The sequence below is a fragment of the Zeugodacus cucurbitae genome, chromosome 2 (genome assembly GCF_028554725.1).
Source record: "Zeugodacus cucurbitae isolate PBARC_wt_2022May chromosome 2, idZeuCucr1.2, whole genome shotgun sequence".
NCBI lineage: Eukaryota > Metazoa > Arthropoda > Insecta > Diptera > Tephritidae > Zeugodacus > Zeugodacus cucurbitae.
This window is the reverse complement of record NC_071667.1, coordinates 37,995,873-38,023,136: the sequence shown is the minus strand read 5'-3', so window position 1 is coordinate 38,023,136 and position 27,264 is coordinate 37,995,873. Positions and strand designations below refer to the sequence as shown.

The following is a 27,264-nucleotide window of genomic DNA, read 5'->3' as shown; positions in this document are numbered from 1 at the left end:
AAATACCAATGAAAAATCTACGAAAGCCTCGGATGAGACACCCCCCTTTTGATGACGACCCCTGCAAACGTTTTAAGGATAATGATATAAGGGCATGCACCTGGAATGTCCGGACCCTTAATTGGGAAGGTGCCTCTGCCCAGCTGGTTGATGTCCTCATACGACTCAAGGCTGACATCACCGCCATCCAAGAAGTGCGATGGACGGGACAAGGACGGAAGAAGGTGGGTCCTTGTGACATCTACTACAGCGGCCATATAAAGGAGCGCAAATTTGGTGTTGGATTTGTGGTGGGAGAGAGACTCAGTCGCAGAGTCCTGGCATTCACCCCGGTGGATGAACGTCTAGCCACAATCCGCATCAAAGCGAGGTTCTTCAACATATCGCTGATTTGCGCCCACGCCCCAACGGAAGAGAAGGACGATGTGACCAAAGATGCTTTCTATAAGCGCCTAGAACGCACCTATGAGCGCTGCCCCCGCTGAGATGTAAAAGTCGTGCTTGGCGATTTTAACGCCAGGGTGGGTAAAGAAGGTGTCTTTGGCACAATAGTCGGAAAATTCAGCCTCCATGACGAAACATCGCCAAACGGCCTTAGGCTGATCGACTTCGCTGGGGCTCGAAATATGGTCGTCTGTAGTACCAGATTCCAGCATAAGAAAATACATCAAGCTACTTGGCTGTCTCCTGATCGAAACACGCGGAACCAAATCGATCACGTTGTGATAGACGGAAGACATGTCTCCTGCGTTTTAGACGTGCGTACGCTCCGAGGACCAAATATAGACTCGGACCATTATCTGTTCGCTGCAAAGATACGCACCCGCCTCTGTGCAGCAAAGAATGCCCGTCAACAAACACAAGGAAGGTTCGACGTCGAAAAGCTGCAATCGCAACAGACAGCCACGAAATACTCTACTCGACTTGCACTCCTGCTCTCTGAGAGCACTCATCAGCATCTCGGTATAAGGGAACTGTGGAACGGCATCTAAAACTCACTGCGTACCGCTGCAGCCGAAACAATTGGTTTTCGGCAACGACAAAAAACAAAGCTGGTACGATGAGGAGTGCCGTCTCGCAGCGGAGAGAAAACAGACTGCCTACCTCGCAACGTTGCAAACGACCACAACACGAGCGGGATGGGATAGATACCGAGAGCTGAAGAGGGAAGCGAGACGCATTTGCAGACAAAAAAAGAAAGAGGCCGAAATGCGTGAGTACGAAGAGTTTGAGAAGCTGGCAGACAGAGGGAATGCTCGAAAATTTTATGAAAAAATGAAGCGACTTAACAAAGGTTTCAAGACCGGAGCATCCTCATGTAGAGACCAAGGTGGTAATCTGGTAACCGATATCCAGGGCAACCTGGGATTATGCAGGGAACACTTCTCCGACCTGCTGAATAGCAAAGAGTGTACAACACCAGGAAATGGCGAACCCGATCCCCCAATCGATGACAATGGAACAGATGTTCCATTACCCGACCATGAAGAAATTCGAATAGCAATTACCCGCTTGAAGAACCACAAAGCAGCGGGGGCCGATAGATTACCGGCAGAACTATTCAAATACGGCGGCGAAGAACTGATAAGGTGCATGCATCAGCTTCTTTGCAGAATATGGTCGGAAGAAAGCATGCCTGACGATTGGAATCTCAGTGTGCTCTGCCCAATCCATAAAAAGGGAGATCCCACAATCTGCGCCAATTACCGTGGGATCAGCCTCCTAAATATCGCATACAAGGTTCTATCGAGCGTACTGTGTGAAAGACTAAAACCCACCGTCAACAAACTGATTGGACCTTATCAGTGTGGCTTTAGACCTGGAAAATCGACAACTGACCAGATATTCACCATGCGCCAAATTTTGGAGAAGACCCGTGAAAAGAGGATCGACACACACCACCTTTTTGTCGATTTTAAAGCTGCTTTCGACAGCACGAAAAGGAGCTGCCTTTACGCCGCGATGTCTGAATTTGGTATCCCCGCAAAACTAATACGGCTGTGTAAGTTGACGTTGAGCAACACCAAAAGCTCCGTCATGATTGGGAAGGACCTCTCCGCGCCGTTCGATACCAAAGCGAATGGGTCTGGAGGTGAATGAGGACAAGACGAAATATCTCCTGTCATCAAGCAAACAGTCGGCGCATTCGCGTCTTGGCTCCCACGTCACTGTTGACAGTCATAACTTCGAGGTCGTAGATAATTTCGTATACCTGGGAACCAGTATCAACAACACCAACAATCGCCCCTATTCCCGTTGTCGTTATCGTTTAAAAACGACTTAAAAACGCCTATTTGGCATTCCTGTTGGCGTTAACGACATTCATCGAAAATAAATTGAGATTCCCCGATTTGAAACGACTATAGAAACGACATAGAAACAGTCGTTTTTTGTCGTTGCTATAATTGTGAGCGACATAGAAACGACGCGGTTGTTTGAAGGAATATTTGAAGTGAAGATGAAAATTCCAAATCGGAAACAGTTTGAAATTTTAATTTCTGAAATGGAAAAATATCCTGCATATGCCAAAGACTTTAGAAAAGGGATAAATCCTTTAAATTTCGATTTTTTGGGAGGGATATTTTTTTCTTAAAAAAAAAAATAAATACATTCCACCGCCATCTCTCTCTATTTAAGAATATATTTAAGATATGAAAGATCTTAAAATTCAAAACGAAGAAAAAAATAGTACTCCAACAAGAGGAGGAGTTAATAAACAGATACCCATGTCTCCTTTGGCTGGACCACTAGTTAGAGTAGTCGGATTAGCCAGAAGCAAGGAGCATGAGACGCTGGAAGTATAACATATTTTAGAAAAAAGTTTGGAGGACGCAGATGTCACCACTACTTCTTTTAAAAAATCAAATAAAGATGGAAGACTAACATTGTTGTACTTAAGTAAAATAATTAAAGTGATAACGTTGTTTAGAGTCAATATAGAATAGCATAAAATCCAATAAGGACTGCTTTAAAAATGTGTCTCGTTGCATAAGAAAGAAATTTTTATATGGGAAAAGAGCTCCTTAAAGTATACTATATAAAATATGTAGACAAATTTCGATAACTTTTCTTAGGCGTTACGATATACTTCAAGAATACCAATTTAGGAACGAAACGACGATAAGAACGACAACGACTTAGAAACGACTATTAAAACGACAACGACAACGGGAATAGGGCCGAATGTCAGCCTCGAAATCCAGCGCAGAATAACTCTTGCCAACAGGTGCTACTTTGGGCTGAGTAGGCAGTTGAACAGTAAAGTCCTCTCTCGACGAACAAAAATCAAACTCTACAAGTCGCCTATTATTCCCGTACCGAAGCATGGACGATGACAACATCCGATGAGACGACTCTTGGAGTTTTCGAGAGAAAGGTTTTTGCGCAAGATTTATGGTCCTCAGAACATTGGCAACGGCGAATACCGCAGACGATGGAACGATGAGCTGTACGAGTTATACGACGACATTGACATAGTTCAGCGAATAAAAACACAGCGGCTACGCTGGCTAGGTCATGTTGTCCGAATGGACGAAAACACTCCAGCCCTGAAAGTGTTCGATGCAGTACCCGCCGGAGGAAGCCGAGGAAGGGGAAGGCCTCCACTCCGTTGGAGGGACCAGGTGGAGAACTCTAACTGGCGCCGAACTGCGAAGGAGAGAGAGAGGTGGCGCACTATCGTCGATTCGGCTATAACCGGCTAAACGGTTGCAACGCCAATCACAACGTTAGGATTAACAGCGCACTTTAAACACTGAATGAGTTCTTCAATTGAATTGTAAGTGATCGTATGTCTAATCATTTTTTTGAAAAATAATCTTTGTCCTTCTACTGCATGAGCTTGATTTCGATAACAATGGCTGGTTTTTGAACTGATTTACGGAACTACTGACTGTCTTTATTACATTATTGGACGATATTTCACTGTGCACCGTTTAAATAGATTCAGTCTCATTTAAATTGTGAGAAAACTGCCTAGATAGTGCATCTGCTACTTTATTTTCACTTCCGGGTTTATAATAAAACTTAAGCGAAAATTCGCTTTAGGCGCGATATCTTTTCATTTTGTTGTTTGGATTTTTTCTGACATCGAAAATATTAGTGGCTAGTGGTCAGTAAAAATTTAGAGCTTCGTCGTCTAGATTGATTTTTATCTGTTTTGATGTTTTTGCACCAACCCGAGCATTTTCACCGCGAAGTTAGAGAGTTAAAGGTTTGACAGTTGAGGCATAATCTTTTACAAAGCGCCGATAATAGCCGGACAGGCCAAGAAATGAACGCAAGGCACGCAGCGTTCTTGGAGTTTCATAATTATTGATATCACGGATCTTATCTGCGCAAGTTCTTATGCCTTTTTCGGAAACAAGAAAACCTAAAAACTGTACTTATATTTTGAAAAATGTAGACTCTTCCGGCGACACGCGCATTCCTGCATTTGCAAGTTTTTGCAGAATATAATCGATATGCTTCAAATGCGATTCTTCATCAGGGGGGTATTTGATTATTTCGACATAAACATGGCAGGATTTTCCTATAACCTCGCGTAGAACATCATCAACAGTCTTTTGGAATATACTACTGCCTGATTTTAGGTCTAATACTACGTTCGGACCGTCAGCCTTGATTTTTTTCGTCGAGAGAGGACTTTACTTTGCAATTGCCTACCCAGTCCAAAATAACACCTGTTGGCAAGACGCGAGTGCGCTGACTGTTTGTTTGATGACAGGTGATATTTCGTCTTGTCTTCATTCACCACCAGACCCATACGCTTCGCTTCTTTATCTAGTCTGGAAAAGCAAAACAAACGGCGCGGTTGTTGCTTCCGATGATATCAATAACATCGGCGTACGCCAGCAGCTGTACACTCTTGTAGAAGATTGTACCTTCTCCATTTAGCTCTGTAGCTCTTATTATTTTTTCCAGTAATAGATTGAAGAAGTCGCACGATAGTGAGTCACCCTGTCTGAAGCCTCGTTTGGTATCGAACGGCTCGGAGAGGTCCTTCCCGATGCTGACGGAGCTTTTGGTGTTGCTCAACGTCAGTTTACATAGCCGTATTAGTTTTGCAGGGATACCAAATTCAGACATCGAGGCATAAAAGCAGCTCCTTTTGGTGCTATCGAAGGTAGCTTTAAAATCGATGAAAAGATGGTGAGTATCGATTCATCTCTCGGGTCTTTTCCAAGATTTGGCGCATGGTGAATATGTGGTCCATTGTCGATTTTCCAGGTCTAAAGCCACACTGATAAGGTCCAATCAGTTCGTTGACGGTGGGCTTTAGTCTTTCACACAATACGCTCGACAGAACCTCATACGCGATGTTGAGGAGGCTTATCCCACGGTAATTGGCGCAGATTGTGGGGTCTCCCTTTTTATGGATTGGGCAGAGCACACTGAGATTCCAATCGTCAGGCATGCTTTCTTCCGACCATATTTTGCAAAGAAGCTGATGCATGCATCTTATCAGTTCTTCGCCGCCGTATTTGAATAGCTCGGCCGGTAGTCCATCGGCCCCCGCCGCTTTGTTATTCTTTAAGCGGGTAATTGCTATTCGAATTTCTTCATGGTCGGGTAATGGAATATCTATTCCATCGTCATCGATTGGGGAATCGGGTTCGCCATCTCCTGGTGTTGTACTTTCACTGCCATTCAGCAGGTCGGAGAAGTGTTCACTCCATAATCCCAGTATGCTCTGGACATCCGTTACCAGGTTACCTCCTCGGTCCCTACATGATAATGCTCCGGTATTGAAACCTTCTGTAAATCGCCTGATCTTTTCATAAAATTTTCGAACATTACCCATGTCGGCCAGCTTTTCAAGCTTTTCATACTCACGCATTTCGGCCTCTTTCTTTTTACGTCTGCAAATGCGTCTCGCTTCCCTCTTCAGTTCTCGATATCTGTCCCACCCCGAACGTGTTGTGGTCTTTCGCAACGTTGCGAGGTAGACAGTCTGTTTTCTCTCCACTGCAGAATGACAACTCTCATCGTACCAACTGATTTTTGGGCGTTGCCGGAGACCAATTGTTTCGGCTGCAGCGGTATGCAATGAGTTTGAGATGCCGTTCCACAGCTCCCTTATATCGAGATGCTGCTGAGTGCTCTCAGAGAGCAGGAGTGCAAGTCGAGTAGAAAATCGTTCGGCTGTCTGTTGCGTTTGCAGCTTTTCGACGTCGAACCTTTCTTGTGTTTGTTGACGGGCGTTCTTTGCTGCACAGAGGCGAGTGCGTATCTTTGCTGCTACTAGATAATGGTCCGAGTCAATATTTGGTCCTAGGAGCGTACGCACGTCTTAAACACTGGAAACATGTCTTCCGTCTATCACAACGTGATCGATTTGGTTCCGCGTGTTTCGATCAGGAGACAGCCAAGTAGCTTGATGTATTTTCTTATGCTGGAATCTGGTACTACAGACGACCATATTTCGAGCCCCAGCGAAGTCGATCAGCCTAAGGCCGTTTGGCGATGTTTCGTCATGGAGGCTGAATTTTCCGACTGTTGTGCCAAAGACACCTTCTTTACCCACCCTGGCGTTAAAATCGCCAAGCACGACTTTTACATCTCAGCGGGGGCAGCGCTCATAGGTGCGTTCTAGGCGCTTATAGAAAGCATCTTTGGTCACATCGTCCTTCTCTTCCGTTGGGGCGTGGGCGCAAATCAGCGATATGTTGAAGAACCTCGCTTAAATGCGGATTGTGGCTAGACGTTCATCCACCGGGGTGAATGCCAGGATCACCACAAATCCAACACCAAATTTGCGCTCCTTTATATGGCTGCTGTAGTAGATGTCACAAGGACCCACCTTCGTCCGTCCTTATCCCGTCCATCGCACTTCTTGGATGGCGGTGATGTCAGCCTTTAGTTGTATGAGGACATCAACCAGCTGGGCAGAGGCACCTTCCCAATTAAGGGTAAAGGCATACCAGGTGAATGCCCTCAAATCATGATCCTTAGTACGTTTGCAGGGGTCGTCATCAAAAGGGGGGTTTCTCTTCCGAGGCTCTGATTGTTTTTTCATTGGGGAGGTTTTTTTTATGTGGTGGGTCCCAAACCCTACGCACAACCTCAGAAGCGGGCTTCGCCTTCTCACTTTAGCTCGCCTTCAAACGGATGTCTGTTGGCTACCCAGGGGATACTTGGTCTAAAACCGGAAGTCGTGAGCTGCTTGAGTCATATGCAAAAGAATCGGTCCTGGCCACTCCCAAGTGAATGGCCATCAGAAACTTTCCTCACTTGCGTGAACATCTACAAATGACCCCATCCCCCCAACCAACACATACACAATAGGAAATTTTGTGGTTAAATGGCAATTTCGGTAGTTAGAGTGGCAACATTCATTAACCCTAATTTTTTTCTTTACAGAGCGGTACTATGTTTGACTGTGTGCTGCAGCGTATTTTAAAGGAATATAACTGTACATACAAAACTAAAAAGAGAAGCAGAACAAGGATTATGTCACTTCAAGCAGATGGGTGAGTTGACAATAGCTGTGTATATTAACTGCTGGCAGCTACTGGTCTTTTGAGAGAGGAAAATGTCAAAAATGGCAAGTTACTCTCACAACTAGCAAAAATAAAGAAATCGAAAACTAGCAGAAATTTGCTGATAGACATCCGTGTGCTGCTTTTGACAAATACGTCGTATTACAACTTAAAAATTAATCAATATTATATTGAATAAATTGTATTTCAAGATCTTTAAAACTGAAGTAAATTAATGACAATAAAAATTCCATTTTATAATAAAAAACAATGAATTAATTAATATATGCACATATGCCCGTATATTATTGTTTATATCAAATTGTGATTAGTTTAAACATTCACAATTTGTGTTTTCATCGTTATTTAATGAATATTTAATTTAATTTTATTAAACAAAAATCATTTAAAATATCTAAATCAAATCTCATCAATCGTACAATAAAAATTCGAAGAAGCACTCGTAGTCCTTTGTGTCAGGAAGTAACTAAAATCATGCACCTAGAAATACAACACAAAATATGCTACAACAACAGATATTATTGAAACGAATTTAAATGCAAAACTAAAACAAAACAATAATTTCGTTATTCTTATTATTTAACAGAATTGGTATTAGTACTTCCCATGCTTATAATAAATAATGGAGGATAAGCGCGAAGTAGTGTAATACGCTAGACAGACGGCAGAGTTATTCCCGATTAACTGCGCTTTTAATCAGTCCCAATTTTGTGGGTGGCAGCAAAGCGAGTTATAAACTCTCATAAACAGCTGATTGTCATAATCATAATATTTTCAGTGTGTTACACTGAAACAATAAAAATGGAAAGACGGCGAATATTAAGGTTGTTAGCAGTCCAATTGGTTCAATAATACAAAAACAATTAAATACACTACTTCTAAAACTCCATAGGAATATGAGATTCATTAATGAAATGTAACAAACTAGTAATGCAGTGGCGAGTTTCCAGACACGCCAAAGAAGAGCCTGGAAATTTGTAAGTTTAGTATGTTGTATTTCGATAATATATATTTATATATCCTTTTAACTATGACATACATTTTTGAAAATAGTTCTAAGAATTGTCATGAAATCTCCGAAATTTTTTCTCAGAACAGCTGAATAATTGGAGGTGTTAATGTTCCTGTGCTATTTATTGGCGATTCAGCTTTTCGAATTCGCTTATATGGTCAAGCCTTTTCCATATTCACCAAATCAACCAATTTTAGAAAAAACATTTAATTACCGTTTGTCCAAATGTCGCAGAGTTATAGAAAATGCTTTAGGCCAATTAAAAGCTCAATTTCGAAAAGTTGGCAGAGGCTTGCAAGCAGCTCCATAAAATGTCAACGTTGTTGTATTTTACACAATTTTTTTTTAAATTGAAAATGATGATATTCCTTCTTCGTGGATCCAAGATGCAGTAGGAATAACAAGAGAAAATCAACCACATCACACAACAAGAGCTGGGGAAAATGATGTAACAGCATCGGCTATTAGAAATGCAATATCTTTGAGTTTTGGTAAGTATCTCTATAATTTATAGCAGAGTACTAGAAAACATATTAATCTTTATCAACAGCATTTCCATATTTTCTAAAATATTAGAACACATAATTACACAACTTAATGCTTTAAAAAAACGAAGTATTTATTTAAAATTCATATTTCTTAAAATAATTCCATTAATATATGTGGGATTATAAGTAGTGTTATAAGTTATAATTAAAGCCATAGCATAACAGATGGCAACCACCTGTACGAATTTCGATATAATAGTTCGAATAGTGGATTGTAACCGGCGGCCATCATAATTTCTAAGATTACTTACATATGTACATAGAATAGTGTCGGACACTTGCTCTTGTACCGCGTACGCGGGAACACACAGTCTTTTTATAAGTATTGAACTTTGCATCTAGAACTTTTAAGTGTTTAATAAATAATTGAATAAAGTGTAATGAAGTAACGAGTCGTAGAACACGAGTTTTTATTCAGTCGAATCGATAACGGGTTAACGAAAACCGTAGAATCTTCTGCCCGATGGCAGATTATTCTACAAATTGGGGGCTCGTCCGGGATGCCCAAGCGCGAGTTTGTCATAAGTAAAAGTGCGAAGAATATTGTATAAAAGTAAGGGCATATTAGCGATATGGCCCAGTAACAGTTGTTGTAAAGTGAAATAGAAAAATTAACGTTGAATTGGTAAAGTATTTATTCGTCGGAACGGCGGTGACGTGACTTTTGTACTCAGAAAATGAGAAGTGCGTTGGCGAAATCCCAACGAAATTTGCGAACGGGCATATAAGCGATATGGCCCAGGAGCAGCGTGATAAAGATAAATTGAACAGTGAATGGGTTAAGTGTTTATTCGACGGAATGTCGGTGATCTTTTGTTTCGGACATTAAGAAACGGGTTGGCGAAATTCCAACCAAATCTGCGAACTATTGTCGCAGAAGTCGATGGTGAAAAACTGTACCTGCAGTGCGAGGCTGCAGTAGTCTATACCGTTAGAACGCCAATTCTAACAGCTATCGCAACGGTCGTCAAATCGGAATAGCAGTACTAGAACGAAGGGGAAGCAGTTTCGCCAATAAGAAAAGGCGTCAGCAACGAAAGGAAAATGAAACATCGAGGGGTACATCGAAGTGTACATAATAGTGAACGGTCAACAGCAACGGTAACTTCTATCAAACGCCAATAAGAAAAAGGCGTCAGCAACGAAAGGAGAACGAAACATCAAGCAGTACAATGAAGCTTACATAAAAGCGGTAATCGGCAGCAGAGAGAGAGAGTATAGTAGAACAGCGGAGCGGGCAGCAGCGGCGGTCAACAGCAACAGCAGCGGTGAGCAACAGGCTTAGCAGCAAAGCGGAACAGACAGATAAGCCTTTGACATATTTATATATACACATTATAATGTAATAGATATACGCGTAGTAGCAATGTTTTGAATCACATGTAAATTCGAATACCATACATGTTGTAATTAAATAGTATGTACACATATTATCGCTAAATAATATAAGAATACTCATAAGTTTATAAAGAAACATTTTGTAAGATGGACGCCGAGACTGTAAAGGGTATGACTGTTGACATGCTAAGCGAGAAGTTGAGGGAACTGAACTTGAGCGTAGTTGGCCGAAAGAAGGATTTGCAAATGAGATTGTTGCAACATATGGTTTTTGGAGATGAGGTAGATGAGGTAGGAAGTGATAACGAATCGGCAAATTCGTTATACACTACAGAGGATAGAAGTATGAATAGTGTGTTATTTACGTTGCGGGATGTCGAGGATAATATATCGAGTTTTTATGGAGATGGTACCTATAACGTGTACCACGGGGTTGAAGAGTTCAACGAAGTTGCGGAGACAGTAGGGTGGAACGATTTACAGAAGTTCGTATATGGGAAACAGTTGCTGAAGGGTGCAGCCAAACTGTTTGTGCGAGGGGCTGTAGGAATCAGAAATTGGAATAGTTTAAAGACAGCTTTACTCGATGAGTTCGGTGAGAAGTTGAGTGCCGCAGAGGTACACCGAACGTTAAGGAATAGACGTAAACAGACTAAAGAAAGTTTACATGAATATTTGTACTCCATAATCGAATTCGGTAAGCCAATATCGCTCGATGAAAAGATTATAATAGAGTATTTTGTAGAGGGTATACCGGATAGTAGAATGAGTAAAAGTGTGTTGTATCAAACACGTAGTTTGAAAGAATTGAAAGAGCAAATCCGAGTATATGAAAAAATTAAAGGTACATCCGTGGTATCTAATAAAGTTTCCAATCCGTCTTCAAGTACCAGCAAAGGTACCGAAGACAGAATCAAGAAGAAATGTCACCGTTGTAATCAGGAATGGCATTTAGCGAGAGAATGCCCAAGTGGTGGAATAAACAACGTAATTTGTTTTAAGTGTAAGGAAAGGGGCCATTATGCCCATGAGTGCAAAGTGTCACAGCCAGTCAGGGCGGTGAAAAATGAGTGCATTAACACAGTTGACCAAAACGTTGTGGGAAAAGGTGATTATTATTTCGTGGACGCAGTGGTTAAAAAGACCACGTTTAGCGCATTGGTAGATACGGGATGCTGTGCGAGTATGTTGAGGTTTGATACTTTTAGGAGATTAGGAGAAATTAATCTCAGCAAAGAGAAAAAACGATTGTACGGAATAGGAAAAAGCGAGATTGAAACCATGGGTAACTTTATAGCAGAGGTCACTGTAGAAGGTGTGACGATGAAAGGCAAGTTTGAAGTACTAAGAGTGCAAGATATACCATACGCGGCAACCTTAGGAAACGATATACTTAGAGAAGTGGACTTATTGTTTACAAAAGGTAGTGTGGAATTTAGAAAACCTTATAAGGATGAGGAAGTGTTAGTGAACACGGGTGCCAAAGAGTTGGCGGTTGGAAGTAAATTTATCCAAGGGGGCGATGAAACTGAAATCTCAGGGAGTGAGTGGTGTGAGGTATCGACCGTGCAAGTGTGCGAATATCAGGGTAATCCGGAATTGATGGTAAAAGAGATTGGAAGTAAGTTTATCCAAGAGGTTGGAAGTAAATTTATCCAAGGGGGCGATGAAACTGAAATCTCAGGGAGTGAGAGGGTTTCAGCCGAGCAAGTGTGTGAAGATAAGGTTAGTCCACAAATGGTGGTGAAAGAGATCCACGTAAGTAGGGAGGACACGGAATGTCCTAATGAAGGCTTCAGCAATGGAAGAGAATTTAAAGTTTTGAGCGGAATAGAAATGCAGATGGATAAGCAATTGGATAGAGTACACTTGCCACATTTAGAAGAATCCGATGCAAAGTTCGTCAAAACGTTGATAAATAATTATCAGCCTCGGAAACCGATTCATGTGTCAGTCGATATGAAACTAATTTTGAAAGATGAGCAGCCAATGTATCAACGGCCACGTCGTGTGTTGTATGAAGACCAAAGGTACTTAGACGATCAAGTCGGGGAAATGCTTAAAGATATGCCATGTTCCTCCAGGAGTACAACTACGTAGTCGAGCACCGGTCCGGTACTCGAATGAAGCATGTAGATGCATTAAGTCGCGTATATTGTTTATTGATCGAAAACTCGTTAAAGTTTAGATTGAATGAAGCTCAATCACAAGACGATTGCAATAGGGCAGTAAAGAAAGCGTTATAGAACGCACCATATGAAAAGTTTTACATAAGAAATGAATTAGTATATTACGATCCCATCAAGGAGTTATTAGTCGTACCTGCGGGTATGGAGGAAGAGATTATAAAGTTAGCTCACAGGCAAGAACACTTTGCAGCCAAGAAGACAGTAGAGGTTCTAAGTAAAAATTATTATATAATAAACTTGTACGAGAAAGTACAAAGGGTAGTTAAGGCATGCATTGAGTGTATTGTCACAGATGCTAAAGGGGGAAAAAGAAGGATTATTGACGCCAATCGATAAGTATCAAGAACCGTCAGGAACCGATCACATAGATCACGTAGGTCCGCTAACCGAAACCAGGAAACTTTAATTATGGAATTAACGATTTAGTCGCAATCAAACGAACGCAGTTTAGGGTTGATATGAGGTTGAGACCTAAATTTCTCGGACCGTATAAGATTGTCACTAAATTACCACACGGAAGATACGAAGTGGAAAAAATAGGGAACCACGAAGGACCGACTGCTGCTACAGTAGCAGAGAATATGAAGAAGTGGGGCTAGCTATTCGAGGGCGAATAACTTGTCAGGACGGCCGATTGTGGGATTATAAGTAGAGTTATAAGTTATAATTAAAGTCATAGCATAACAGATGGCAACCACCTGTTCGAATTTCGTTATAATAGTTCGAATAGTGGATTGTAACGGCGGTCATCATAATTTCTAAGATTACTTACATATGTACATAGAATAGTGTCGGACACTTGCTCTTGTACCGCGTACGCGGGAACACACAGTCTTTTTATAAGTATTGAACTTTGCCTCTAGAACTTTTAAGTGTTTAATAAATAATTGAATAAAGTGTAATGAAGTAACGAGTCGTAGAACACGAGTTTTTATTCAGTCGAATCGCCAACGGGTTACCGAAAACCGTAGAATCTTCTGCCCGATGGCAGATTATTCTACATATATGAGAAAATCATGTATAAAAATTAAAAAAATGAAGAAGGACTTAAAGTTTTTCGGTAAGTTTCTCCATCCTATTTAAAAATCTGTCCGTAATTCTGTTGTGCTCACGAATCGCACCAACAATCTCATCATTCACTACATTGCATTCACTACTGCATTCGATTTTAATATCTCTGTTTGCTCTTTCATTAACTTCACCATATCACCATTGTAATTACACTTTCTTTCAGGTGACGGCGATGACAACGAAGGTGATGGCGACGGCAGCGAAGGTGATGGAGACGGCAACATGAACGATGGTGACGACACCACACATGACGGAGATGGCAGTGCACATGTTGCGGATGGTTGCTGAGGCGTTTGAATGGATAATGAATTCTAAAAAATTAAATGGAAATACACATGAAATAATTGAAATAAATTATTGAAAAGAAAATGATGTGTTTACCATACGATAGGACGACATGCACGTTGTGGAATTGACGGCTGTGGACCCGATAATTCGATGTACTGCCTGGTAGTGTTTCCATCAAGAAGGGATACCGTCGGATGGGCCAATTTTAGTTTTTTCCTCTCTGTTGGATTTCAATATATATACTGAAATGTAATTAATTTTTTTAGTTAAACTAACATGTATTTCTTGGCCAAATTCTTCACTTTGCGGTGAATCTCCTCAGCCGTGTATCTATTGCCCATTTCATGGGCCATATTTTGATAAATATGCGCGTTCCTCTTTACCTTGCGAAGATCTTGGGAATGCACTTCCCACTTATCTATAACCTCTATTTCATCATGGAGTGACCATCCGGATCTCTGCTTTCTTGAAGTCATCTGTAATTTAAAAAAAAATATTATTTTATTCAAAAATAAATATTAAAATTTTCTTACTTCTACTTGTTTACTTTTTCTTTACTTTATCCTTTTGTTTACATTTAATTGAAAAACAGCTGTCAGTTTTGCAAATTTTCATTCACAATAGATAAAAAGCGGCTATGTTCAACAATGTTGTAAAATGTAAAATTTTGAGGATTAAATGGGAGTTAGCAAACGGAGTTAACTGAGATAACTCTCGAATTAACCCCGATTAAAGCAGTTATTCCGAATTAATGCCACCGTCTGTCAGGCGTATACAGGGGCGAACGCAGGGGGGGGGGGGGGAGTTGTTTGGTGTGTGAAAATCCCCCCTCCCCCAAAGTAATTGAATTTTTAAATAGTAGAATTTTATTCTACATAGCCATTTGAAAAATTGTAATTTGTTGTTTTCAAAGCAATCTTTCTGCCGACGATGTATGAATATGTAAAATAAATGAATACATTCACTAACAGCGTTGCCGTTTTGATACAATTGTATCTTTTTTGATACTTTTTTTTCCAAATTTTGTGATTTGATACTTTTTTGTTCACAAACGGCCTATTTTGATACTTTTCTGCTGATAGAATTTAATTTTTTTAAACTATGAAAATGTTAAACTAAAAACAAACTTATTGTATCTGGATAGTATTAAAAAGTTGTGGGAATGTAGGCCAATTAAAAAACCCAGAAAAATATAAACTGGACAGAGACATTTTTTAATTTGCTTCAAAGTAATGAGTTTGCCTTATAACTCTGTGGCTGCTGAACTGGATTTTTTTAGATTTAAGGGCGAATTAAGGCGAAACGGCAAACTAATCGCGACAATTATGAAGGCGAACCGGAAGAATATTATCGCAGATCAATTTATATACCGTTTTTAGATCATTTTTTGGACCAAATCAATGAACCATTTTTAAAACATCGGGATCTGCTTTCCAAATTGAAAACATTTTGCCAAATAAATGCACAAATCTTGACGTTATTGAGATGCAGGAGACTGTGCGTGTTTTAGAAAAGCAATGGTCCGCTGATGTAGAAGATCCCGATGATTTCGTTGCTGAATTTAGAATGTGGAAAATGTTAAAAATCTTTTCTTCAGATTATATTTTCTAACTAAAATTTTGAATATATTTTCAGGAAATCAAAGAGATCCAAAACTTTTTTAGACGCGTTGAATTGTTGCGATGCAAAAATTTTCAAAACAGTGCATCGTTTTTTAAATATTGGAGCAACAATCCCTATATCTGTCGCTTCAAATGAACGCTCGTTTTCCTCACTTCGCAGGCTTAAAACATATTTAAGAAATTAAACTGGAGAAGCACGCCTGAACGGAATGGCTCTCTTGAATATCCATAGAGATATAGACGTGACGGAGGAAGAGATTTTAAATATTATGGCCCAAAATAAAAGACGATTAGACTTCAATTTGTGAATAAAATAATGAAACATTGTCTTTTTACCTAAAAACCCTGCGTTCCTGCGTTCGCCACTGGGCGTATAACATGTGTATGCTTTCAAATAGCATGTAATCACTACTCAGACAACAACACCAGCAGTAGCAGCAATAATTAATAGCAATAACAACGCAACCGGCAAATAACAAGGTTTGTTCTACGAATATAGATATTTTAGTTATTTCTAACCAACTATAAATATTTTTCAAGCATCGGATGATGTATAACAAATTACATCGTTTCACTACTTATTTTCGATGTGCTAAACACAGTGTCTCCTATTATGCCCTTGTTATATATGTATGTCGAAGTGCCGACTGGTTTTACTTCCAAAACCAAAGAAACCACCGGAAGAACCATCATCGTACCTACCTCTGTGTATGCTCGACACAATAGGGAAAGTGTACGAAAACATAATAAGAAACCGCTTGGAGCTTGCAATCAAGGAAGCCGGCGGACTATCAGAGAGACAATACGACTTCGTAAAAAATAGATCCACTATCGACGCGCTAAGAGAAGTCGTTGACACTAAAAAATGTGCAGTAAGAGGCAAAAGATGGAAAGGTGGACAAAAGAATATTGTGCGCTGATTACCCTGGATGATAAATATTTTTATGAGCTATTTTGAAAATGGGAGGATGGGATCATGTGTCGAAGTTCACGTAAGTGATGAAAGTTTTTGATTGACATTCACTTGGGAGTGTCCAGAAACGATTCTTCTCCACATGATTCAAGCAGCTCACGACTTCCGGTTTTAGACCAAGTATCCTCTGGGTAGCCAACAAACATCCGTTTGAAGGCCAGCTAAAGTGCGAAGGCGAACCCGCTTCTGCGGGGCTTGGGACCCACCACATAAAAACGGAGTACCAATGAATAATCGAAAAATAAAGCCTCAGATGAGACACCCCCCTTTTGATTACGACCCCTGCAAACGTTTTAAGGATAATGATATAAGGGCATGCACCTGGAATGTCCGGACCCTTAATTGGGAAGGTGCCTCTGCCCAGCTGGTTGATGTTCTCATACGACTAAAGGCTGACATCACCGCCATCCAAGAAGTGCGATGGACGGGACAAGGAGCGCTGCCCCCGCCACGATATCAAAATCGTGCTAGGCGATTTTAACGCCAGGGTGGGTAAAGAAAGTGTCTTTAGCACAACAGTCGGAAAATTCAGCCTCCATGACGAAAAATCGCCAAACGGCCTTAGGCTGATCGACTTCGCCGGGGCCCAATATATGATCAGCTGTAGTACCAGATTACGACATAAGAAAATACATCAAGGCTGTCTCCTGATCGAAACACGCGTAACCAAATCGATCACGTTGTGATAGACGGAAGACATGTATCCAGTGTTTTAGACGTGCGTACGCTCCGAGGACCAAATATAGACTCGGACCATTATCTGGTTGCAGCGAAGATACGCACCCGCCTCTGTGCAGCAAAGAACGCCCGTCAACAAACACAAGGAAGGTTCGACGTCGAAAAGCTACAAACACAACATACAGCCACGAAATACTTTACTCGACTTGCACTCCTGCTCTCTGAGAGCACTCATCACCATCTCGGTATAAAGGAACTGTGGGACGGCATCTCAAACTCACTGCGTACCGCTGCAACCGAAACCATTGGCTTTCGGAAAAGTCAAAAAAAACAGCTGGTACGATGAGGAATGCCGTCTCGCAGCGGAGAGAAAACAGACTGCCTACCTCGCAACGATGCAAACGACCACAACACGGAATGGGATAGATACCGAGAGCTGAAGAGGAAAGCGAGACGCATCTGCAGACAAAAAAACTAAAGAGGCCGAAATGCGAAGGTTTCAAGACCGTAGCATCCTCATGTAGAGACCATGGTGGTAATCTGGTAACCGATGTCCAGGGCATACTGGGATTTTGGAGGGAACACTTCTCCGACCTGCTGAATGGGAGTGAAAGTACAACACCAGGAGTTGGCGAACCCGATTCCCCAATCGATGACGATGGAATAGATGTTCCATTACCCGACCATGAAGAAATTCGAATAGCAATTACCCGCCTGAAGAACAACAAAGCGGCAGGGGCCGATAGATTACCGGCTGAGCTATTCAAATACGGCGGCGAAGAACTGATAAGGTGCATGCATCAGCTTCTTTGCAAAATATGGTCGGAAGAAAGCATGCCTGACGATTGGAATCTCAGTGTGCTCTGCCCAATCCATAAAAAGGGAGATCCCACAAACTGTGCCAAGTACCGTGGGATAAGCCTCCTAAATATCGCCTATAATGTTCCATCGAGCGTACTGTGTGAAAGACTTAAGCCCACCGTCAACAAACTGATTGGACCTTATCAGTGTGGCTTTAGACCTGGAAAGTCCACCATGGACCACATATTCCTCATGCGCCAAATCTTGGAGAAGACCCATGAAAAGAGGATCGACACACACAACCTTTTTGTCGATTTCAAAGCTGCTTTCGACAGCACGAAAAGGAGCTGCCTTTATGCCGCGATGTCTGAATTTGGTATCCCCGCAAAACTAATACGGCTGTGTAAGTTGACGTTGAGCAACACCAAAAGCTACGTCATGATTGGGAAGGACCTCTCCAAGCTGTTCGATACCAAACGAGACTTCAGATAGGATGGCTCACTATCAAGCGACTCCTTTAACTTGATGTTGGAAAAAATAATACGAGCTGCAGAGCTAAATAGAGAAGGTACAATCTTCTACAAGAGTGTACAGCTGCTGGCGTATGCCGATGATATTAATATCATCGGAAGCAACAACCGCGCCGTTTGTTCTGCTTTCTCCAGACTAGATAAAGAAGCGAAGCGTATGGGTCTTTTGGTGAACGAGGACAAAACGAAATATCTCCTGTCATCAAACAAACAGTCAGCGCATTCGCGTCTTGGCTCCCACGTCACTGTTGACAGTCATAACTTTGAAGTTGTAGATAATTTCGTATACCTGGAAACCAGTATCAACAACACCAACAATGTCAGCCTCGAAATCCAGCGCAGAATCACTCTTGCAACAGTAAAGTCCAAAATCAATCTCTATAAATCGCTTATCATTCCCGTCCTACTTTATGGTGCAGAAGCGTGGACGGTGTCAACATCCGATGAGACGGACTAGGAGTTTTCGAGAGAAAGGTTTTGCGCAAGATTTATGGATCTCAGAACATTGGCAACGGCGAAAACCGCAGACGATGGAACGATGAGCTTACGAGTTATGCGACTACATTGACATAGTTCAACGAATAAAAAGACAGCGGCTACGCTGGCTAGGTCATGTTGTCCGAATGGACGAAAGCACTCCAGCTCTGAAAGTGTTCGATGCAGTACCCGCCAGAGGAAGCCGAGGAAGGGGAAGGCCTCCACTCCGTTGGGGGGACCAGGTGGCGAGCGACCTGGTTACACTTGGAATCTCCAACTGGCGTAGAACTGCGAAGGAAAGAGAGGAGTGGCGCGCTCTCATCGATTCGTCTATAACCGGCTAAACGGTTGAACGCCAATCACATACGTACATTTTGAAAACAGAAGATTGATCTTCGACGCCGACGAAGGAACTAAGAGCTACTCTATTTCTAGTGGAGTTCCACAAGCTTCTGTTTTAGGTCCGCTCTTTTGGAACCTCGTGTATGACGGTGTGCTGAGAAAACAACAACCAAAAAAATGTAAAACTAGTTGCATACGGGGACGATCTTGTTGTGGTAGCAGTATCTAAACAGCTCGGTGACCTCCAGAACAAATGTAATGAGTGTATAAATGGTCTGCGGCAATGGTTCTCTTCCATGAGCTTGGAACTGGCGGAGCACAAAACAGAAGTATTGCTTATAAGTACCAGGAAACTTGAGGAAAACATAACCCTAACTATTGTAGAGTGTGCGATTATTTCACAGCCAAAGTTGAAGTATTTAGGGGTATTTAAGACTCTAAGCTTAAATTCAAGGAACACTTGGCGTACACGGCAAATAAAGCAAATAAGATTTATATCGCCTTATCAAAAATGATGGCAAATAGAGGCTGCGTGCGTTCCAGCCAGCGATTTTTAATTGTAAAAGCCATGAGCTCCGTAATATTGTATGCGGCCCCAATATGGGCCCAGGCGCTAGACATAAAAGCGTATGCGAAACCAATAAATGCTGTACATCGACTCTCAGCAATAAGAGTAATAAGTGCTTTCCGCACTATATCCAGCGAAGCGGCTGAAGTACTGGCAAGAATGCCGCCCATAGACATTCAGGGTGACGAATTCGCAAGATTAAACGAACTCTCAGAAATAACAGAAACCAAAAAGAGAGACGAGAGAAATAAGAGCATAACAATGTGGCAGCAGCGGTGGGAAATCTCAACCAAAGAATGGTGGACCCACAGACTCATACCTGACATCCATTCGTGGATAAATAGACAGCATGGGGACCTTGATTTCCACTTGACCCAAATATTAAGTGGTCACGGATGCTTCAGAAGCTACCAATATAAATTCCGTCGTGACACTAGTCCGATGTGTACAGAGTCCATAGAAGACTGTGAACACATATTTTTTGAGTGCCCCCGATTTTTAAGTACAAGAGATAGGCTTAAAATTGCCCAAGAGGTAGTTTAATGGTGGAAAATTTGACTGCACTTATGTGTCAGTAATCCGATAAATGGAAAGCTGTTAGCGAAGCCGGTGGTTCCGTGGGAGAGTTTTGTGTTGAGAGTAGATTAGGTTTAGCGCAGTGTTTTTCAATCTGTGGGTCGCGACCCCTAAGGGGGTTATTTTTGAAACATTAATAATTAAATCATTTTCTAATTGCAGTCTATTTCTTTTTTTAGTTTTAATGTCTACCATTGAAAAAAATGTCAGTTCACACAAGTATGAAGTGGCGAATGGCACTAATAATTTAAGAGCTTCCCTTGCCAGCTCTGGATATTCGTGTTTTCTTTTCATCCAAAATACGTCGACACTTTGCGAATGAAATTCCATTTTAAGCATGCCATCAGTAGCTAATTCTAGAAGACATTCTTTCATTTTTGTGTTGACATCAGCCAGATCTATTGATTTGTCCAAAAAAGGGTTTAAAATCCATCTACGCCCATTGTCAGCTTCAGAGTGCAAGTCTGGAAAGTATGTCAAAAGTTTCTATTGTAAATTATGCAAGCTTTGTACCATGCAAGGAATATGAGCCGATTCTGCAAAACTTTGGTTTGATGCATTATCTTCAACAATCTTCTGAACACACGGAAAAGACTCAAACATTTTGTTTTGCAGAGAGGTCGACCACAAACGAAGTTTTGCGTGAAATGCTTTTACTTTATCTTTAGCTGTTAAAATATTTTCTTCTCTTCCTTGAAGGTTCTTGTTCAAATTGTTAAGGTGGCTAAAAAGATCTGCCAAAAATGCTAATTTCAAGAGCCATATAGGGTCAGAAAAACGGTGAGCATATTCTGATTTTGCATCTTGTAAGAACATTAACAATTCAGCTCTCAGTTCCAGAACTCTTGTCAATACCTTTCCTTTGAATAGCCACCTGACCTCGGTATGATAAAGGAGATTTTGATGAAGCGATCCCATATCTTCACAAACGATTCTGAATAGCCGAGATTGCAAAGCTTTACCTTTGATAGAATTCACAATTTTTATTACCTCCTTGAGCACGTCATTTAAATCAGAAGGTACTACCTTAGCAGCTAGAGCCTGTCGATGAAGAAAACAGTGTGTCCAGGATATGTTTGGTATTATCGATTTTAATTTTGCAATAAGTCCGCTAATTTTGCCAGTCATAGCTTTAGCGCCATCGCTACAAATAGCGATACATTTTTTCCAATCAATATCGTAGTCGCAAGTGCTTTCTAAAAACATATCGTACAAACACTGGCCAGTAGTGTTTGCAGGAAGTGCTTTGCAAAATAAGATTTCTTCCGTAATACTGTCATCTGCTTCAAAGCGCACAAATACTACAAACTGTGCACAGTCGGAAACATCTGTAGATTCATCGAACTGCAAAGCAAAATGTTGGCTATTCTTTAATTTTTCGACTACTTGTTCTTGAATATCCTTGGCCATATCGTTTATTCTGCGTGAAATAGTATTGTCAGAAAGTGGTATTTTTCTTAATTTGTTTGCCTCCTGCTTACTGACCATAATTTCAACCATATCGAGTGCCGCTGGCAAAATAAGATTTTCGGCAATTGTATGTGGTTTCCCTGCTTTAGCAACTCGATATGCGACTTTGTAGCTAGCTAATAATGTTGACCCGTTGACACTGGATGTCTGAAAATAAACCAAACAATATACAAGTGAACAGTCAATAAAAATTAAATTAATCACCGTACCCAAAATTATCAAAATCACAACTAAAATTGCTACTGTGATCACTGAACAGTGATTGTTACTTTCGAACTGATATTGTTACTGAACAGTGATTGTTACTTTTCGAACTGCTATTGCTATAGTGATCGAATTAGAATCACTGAACTGCTTTGCTACAGTGATCGAATTAGAAACTGAACTGCTATTGCTACAGTGATCGAATTAGAATTACTGAATTGCTTTGCTACAGTGATCGAATTAGAAACTGAACTGCTATTGCTACAGTGATCGAATTAGAATTACTGAACTCCTATATATACCGTTACCGAACAAAAACACTGAACTCCTCTATAGCTACTGTGATCGAACTCAAATTACTGAACTGCAATTGCGATTGTAAATCACTGATATTTACAAAAATTGATCACAGTTGCTATATGTGATTTTTCACAGTGAAAAAATCACCGGTAGTGAAATATCGCTCATCATTATAGTGCACCCCACGCTTTTTTCATTATTTTCTTACTTACCTGATTTATAGTATTTTGCTGCTGTCTAAGAGCTTTCAACTTTCGTTCAAAGAAATCCAACGGCTTATCAGCTTCTTTTTGATGCTTGGTTGTGAGATGCCGCATAAGCTTTGACGGTTTCATACTCTCACGTGATAAAACATCGCCGCAAATTACACATTGAGGTTTATTATTTATGACTGTGAACCCGTATTTCAAATAACTGTCATCGTAATGTCTATTTTTTTTCGGATTCGATTCATCACCACCGCTATTGATACTCGCACCAGATGTTGAAGGCTGCGATCTTTTGAGAAATTTATCCATTTTATAAACGCGCAGAGCAAGCGAAAAAACAAAAGAATGACGTCAAAACTCATCGGCTACTACGCTTAACTGAGTGAAGTGCTGAACACAAAGACGACGACACGACACGACGGCAGATTCCAAATGTCGCTTTGAAGCCAGCGTCTTGAACATTTTGAAGACGGTAGCGACATATCCAACAGCAATTTCGTTGTTGCCGTACTGAAACCTTTCACTTCAATAAATTTTACACACTTTGTTCAAAGTGAATTTTTTGTGCAAAAAATGTAAAAATTGGTCGATTTAATGGTTTTAAATAATCGATTGTTATTATAAATGATATATTAAAGCTATTTTACGCTTCTGCTGCCAAAATAAAGTCACACTTGTAAGAACTTTGAATAATTTTACATTTCACATATTAGTGGCAGCTCTACAGCGGCCATTGTCGTCGGCAAAATTAGAAACATTTCTAATTTGGCGACAGCGAAGACTTCAACCGCTTTGTCGCGAAGTCGTGCTGTTGTCTAATAAGCTGTGCCCATAAGAACGCGTGTATTTTAATATTTTACAGATGTCGCTCGTCGCTTGTCGTCGTCTATGTGTTCAGCGCTTGATGAGAGTTGAAACAAAAGAATATTGCGGGTGGCACGCGCGGGGCGCTTGCTGTTACCGCAACGTCGCCGTCGCCGACGCAGTATGACCCGCGCGAATAATAGATAAATTTGAATGAAAAATAGGAAAAACTGATTACCTAATGTATGTAGTCTTTTAATTAAAATTAAATTATTTCTTTGACTTACTAGGACACAAGGGGGTCGCCAGAATATTTCAACCTGTAAAGGGGTCGCGAAATCAAAAAGATTGAAAAACACTGGTTTAGCGGATTAAAGTTCCGCACTCCGCCTTTCGATGCTTCCCCCTACTATAAAAAAAGAGCTCGTAAAAACAATATTGAGGTGCCGAAGTTGTTCATCTTGCTTCTGATTTGACTATGTAGGCATTATTAGGCTGAACATACAATTTACCATTTTCAATATTGTGATTGTTAATTTATAAATTTTGAACGTACGCAATAGCACTAAATTTATTAATTTAAATGTAAAATACTGTTAAATTAGCATCTATATACAAATGAACGTACGAATATTTGTACATGTAGTGAAATTTTATTTTAATTGTATAACAACAAAAAATCAGTAGTTAAAACTTTTGAGAGAAATATGTAAATTTTGTCAATGAATAAATGATAGCCGCAAAAACGTTTGTAAAAATGAAAGTTTATTTTTTACTGAAATACTAATATTTAAAAATTAATCTATAATAATTATTAAAAATTTAAAATACCAATAATACAACCCTACAAGACGGAGCTAACTCATACACCACTACACATGCAAAGTTTTTCAGCTTTTACCAACACATACGCAATAGTCGCTTTTTGTAGTTAAAAGGCAATCTTAATGTATAAGAGAGAGATGCACGTACTACAATGAACCGATCAAAATCTCCGCCATGGCCCCCATTCATATGAAAAGAAAATTTTAAGTGAGTGGATGTAAGTGCGCATTAATAATTTATTACTGATATTATTTTGCATTTATTTAATTTTTTCTTTACAGTACTATGGTTGACTGGATGCTGCAGCTTATTTTGAGGAAATAACTGCAGAAAATGGTCTCGGAAGGCAAAGCGAGCTGCAACGCACATCTGGTGCGTACATGCAAAACTAAAAAGAGAAGCAGAAAAGGATTATGCCACTTTAGGCAGATGGGTGAGTTGATAATATCAAAACTTATATATGTATATACTAAACATAAAATCGTTTGTTAGAATATACTTTTATCTTTTTATTATCCTTTTCAGATATTTGCAAACATCGGACAAAGCTTAAGCTGGATACCACCCATATACTCCCATATAGGATGGTAGCTATACTTGGTATGGGTGCGGGGAATCCTACCAGCAGTTCTTCACTGCATACAACGGCAATCGCTGATCAATTGTACATTACAAATTCGACGTATGATGGAAGAAGCACTCGTAGTCCTTTGTGTCAGGAAGTAACAGAAATCATGCACCTAGAAATACAACACAAAATATGCTACAACGGATATTATTGAAACGAATTTATTTGCAAAACTAAGACAAAACAATAATGATATTCTTATTATTTAACAGAGTTGGTATTAATACTTCCCATGCTAATAATATTGGTGGATTATCGCCAAATGGTGTAACAAGTGTAGCAGCAACACAAGTTATACATATTCAAATTCACAATAAAAGTAAAATCCCACAACGCAACAGGCAAAAAACAAGGTTTGTTCTACGAATATACATATTTTAATTATTTCTAACCATTTTTAAATATTTTTCAGGCATCGGATGATGTACTACAAATTACATCGGACTTTTGGAGTAGCAGTTATTTTCGACGTGCTAAACACTGTGTCTCCTGATGATGTACTTGGATCTACACAATGGATAATTAACAGAGCTCTAAAAACAACAATGAGCAATAGCACTCAATTTATTAATATAAATAAATATATTGTTAAATTAGCATATATATACAAATGAATGTACGAATATTTGTAACAATCGTAATAGTAGTATTGTAGAACAACACAAAAAAAAACAATACTTAAAACTTTTGAGAAATAGTAAATTATAAAAATTGAATAATTCATACTAACTTTATATGTAAAATATGTAAATTTTGTCAATGTATAAATGATAGCCGCAAAAACTTGTGTACGTGTAAACGTTCATCCCTTTCTTGCACATTACATTCATCATTTAGCACATTATACATACCTCTTGCACAAATGATCTTGGTGAAATCACGGATGGAAGACCAAAAACTGCGAACCAAAACTACATGTGCACTTTCAGTACTGTTCTAGGTACAATCACGTATGAAAGACCCAAACTTGCGAACGAAAACTCCACGTGTAGTTTCAGTACTGAGACCTACAAAAGCCCTGAAACCATACCCACTATTTTCGGTTAGTTCTACCAAAACCCGAAATGAGAATTTAAAAACAAAATTATTAATTGTATTACATATTTATTGAAAATATGATACCATTTAAGTGTTTAATTATTATATTTACTGTATACATGTATTATCGTAGTACACTATATACATATGTATAACGTATTGTAACGGATTTCCAAAAAAAATCGTATACTCTAAAACTCTATCCTGAGTTCGATCACTGGATTGTCAAATAAAAGTCACACTTCAATGGCTATACACTAAACTTTATTTCTAATTCCTTATAACTTAACACTTTAGTACTCAATACTCTACTTTACAACTCTAATTTATAGCTTGTTTACACTATGTTCGACAACTCTCTCCTTAGAATTGTCCTCACTCCACAACTCTCTTATCAGAACTGTGTCTTGCTGCCAGTCCGGCAGACCTTATATAGTCGATTGTAAGCGATACATCGGCACTCGAACATTTTGACAACTACGAATATCGATGTCTAGATACATCTGGCAAGTTATCGACTGTCAATTATAGTTTGTTCTGGTGCCATTTTCGTTACACTGCCCTCCACTTAAGTCTGATCGTCCCGATTAGACATACTTCCAGAACCAAACGCTTAGCATTTCTTCCTTTCATCTTATCTTCTAGGATACTGTTATTCTCCTTAGCATTTCTTTCTCCATTGGCATTAATCCTAAATTTTAAATCAATCAGTAACCAGAAATTATACTCGCAGTCGTCTACGCCGTTGTTTCCAGGAACATGGATATATGGACATCCTCTGTATCTGTGATGATAACTGTCCACCAGCTTTCTAAACTGCTCTTCCAAATTTTGGATGAACCTTTCCACCATGATATCAGATCGTGGAGCTTCAAATATTTTCCGGGCACATAGCTTCTGGCACATCTCCCAACTTTTGATGTCCACGTCCACCATCTCGTCAGTCTCCTGGCTTAGAATTGGGTATTTCTTCATCCTAGCCATCAAACCATTCCTGTTTCCTGATTTGCTGGTAGGTAATGGGCCATATACAACCATGGCAAATCGCTCAAATGGTGCTTCCGAACTGTATTGCTTCATCTCGCTATGACTCCTGAGTCTCGTCCCCTTAGGCAAACTTTAACCTTTAACTAAACCCTCGTAGCGAACTTTAGGCAATCTCTCAATCCAAGCAACCATGAAAGATCGGGAGATTTGTCCTTCTTTACTTTTCCATACCAGATATAAGCAACCAGTCACTAATGTGAAACTTTTGGACTGTGCCTTTGCGA

General features: G+C 40.1%; 1 protein-coding gene across 1 annotated transcript; it reads right to left on the bottom strand.

The window, feature by feature from the left end:
• Positions 1–20,510: 20,510 nt before the first annotated feature.
• Positions 20,511–23,007, bottom strand: LOC128921554 (SCAN domain-containing protein 3-like). Its single transcript, XM_054229532.1, has 4 exons — positions 22,702–23,007; positions 21,542–22,132; positions 21,371–21,477; positions 20,511–20,625 (listed from the first exon to the last, which is right to left on the bottom strand). The coding sequence occupies exons 1-4, from the start codon at positions 23,005–23,007 to the stop codon at positions 20,511–20,513; spliced, it is 1,119 nt and encodes a 372-aa protein (XP_054085507.1).
• Positions 23,008–27,264: the final 4,257 nt, after the last annotated feature.